Source organism: Penaeus monodon, chromosome 24, assembly GCF_015228065.2.
Source record: "Penaeus monodon isolate SGIC_2016 chromosome 24, NSTDA_Pmon_1, whole genome shotgun sequence".
Lineage (NCBI taxonomy): Eukaryota > Metazoa > Arthropoda > Malacostraca > Decapoda > Penaeidae > Penaeus > Penaeus monodon.
In genome coordinates, this window is record NC_051409.1 from 7,053,100 (window position 1) to 7,054,215 (window position 1,116).

General features: G+C 59.4%; 1 protein-coding gene across 1 annotated transcript in view; it reads right to left on the minus strand.

The window, feature by feature from the left end:
- Positions 1–1,116, minus strand: part of LOC119588533 (glycine receptor subunit alpha-2-like) — a gene marked incomplete at its 5' end in the record, with an annotated part of 99,651 nt that overhangs the window by 22,811 nt on the left and 75,724 nt on the right. The window contains 1 exon segment of the mRNA XM_037937171.1: positions 23–169. Coding sequence (XP_037793099.1) covers positions 23–169 — 147 coding nt within the window.

Below are 1,116 nucleotides of genomic sequence, written 5' to 3' on the forward strand. Positions count from 1 at the left end.
AGCAACCATTCAATAGAACCACCTACTTGCCATATAGAGGATGGAGAAGTCCTTGTAGAGCCACACGTAGTGGTTGGGTATCGTCATCGTCTGAAAATTGACCTCCTTCGCGTTCTTGAAGAAGCTGTCGGGACGCCACAGATGCTCCAGCCAGTCCAGGTCAAGAAGTCTATTGGGGGGTAGGGGGTGGAGGGGGTGGGGAGAAGGAGGGGGGTAAGAAGAAGGTGGGATGGAGGATGGAGGGGGAGATGGGAGGGGTGGAAGGAGGGGGGTAAGAAGGTGGGATGGAGGATGGGAAGATGGAGGGTGAGTAGAGAAGGGGGGGGGGAAGAGGGTGGGATGGAGGAGGGATGAGGGAAGGGGTGGAAGTGAGAAGGGAGGGGAGGTGGAAGGGGAGGAGGGGAGGTGGTGATGGAGGATGTAGAGAGGAGGTGGGGGGAATGGAGGTTGGGGGGGTGGAGGATGGAGAGAGGAGGGGTGGATGGAGGATGGAGGAAAAAGAGGGGGGAGTGGAGGATGGAGAGAGGAGGGGGGATAGAGGGAAGGGGGTGGAAGGATGAGAAAGGGAGGGGAAAGAAAGGGTGGTAAGGGTGAATGGAGGGGCGGGAGGAGGGAAAAGAGAGAGAGGGGGGGGGTGGGGGGAATGAGAGGAGGGTCGATAGAGAGGCAGGGAGGGGGTAAGGGTGGATAGGGGGGGGAAAGGGGAGGAGGAGAGTTGAGAAGAGGGGAGGAGAGGATAGGGAGGAGGAGAGAGGAGGAGAGAGGAGGTTGAGAGGAGGGAAGAGGGGAGAAAAGGGGTGCAGGGAGGATGGAGGGAGAGGGAAAAGGGGAGGGAATTGGGAGAGGAGGAGAGGATGAAAGGGAGAGGGGAGAAGTGAGGGAGGGAGGGGAAGGGGAGGGAGGGGAGGGAGGGAGGGGGAGGAGGAGAGGGTCAAAGAGGAATGATGGAGGAGAAGGGGTAGGGGTGAGGGAGGAGGAGGAAGGAAGGAAGGAAGGGAAGGGAAGGAGGAGGAGAAGGAGGGGAGAGAGGGAAGGGAGAGGAGGAAGGAGGAGGGAAGGGGAAGGAAGGAAGGAGAAAGGAAGGAAGAAGGAGAAGAAGGAAGGAAGGAGGAAGGG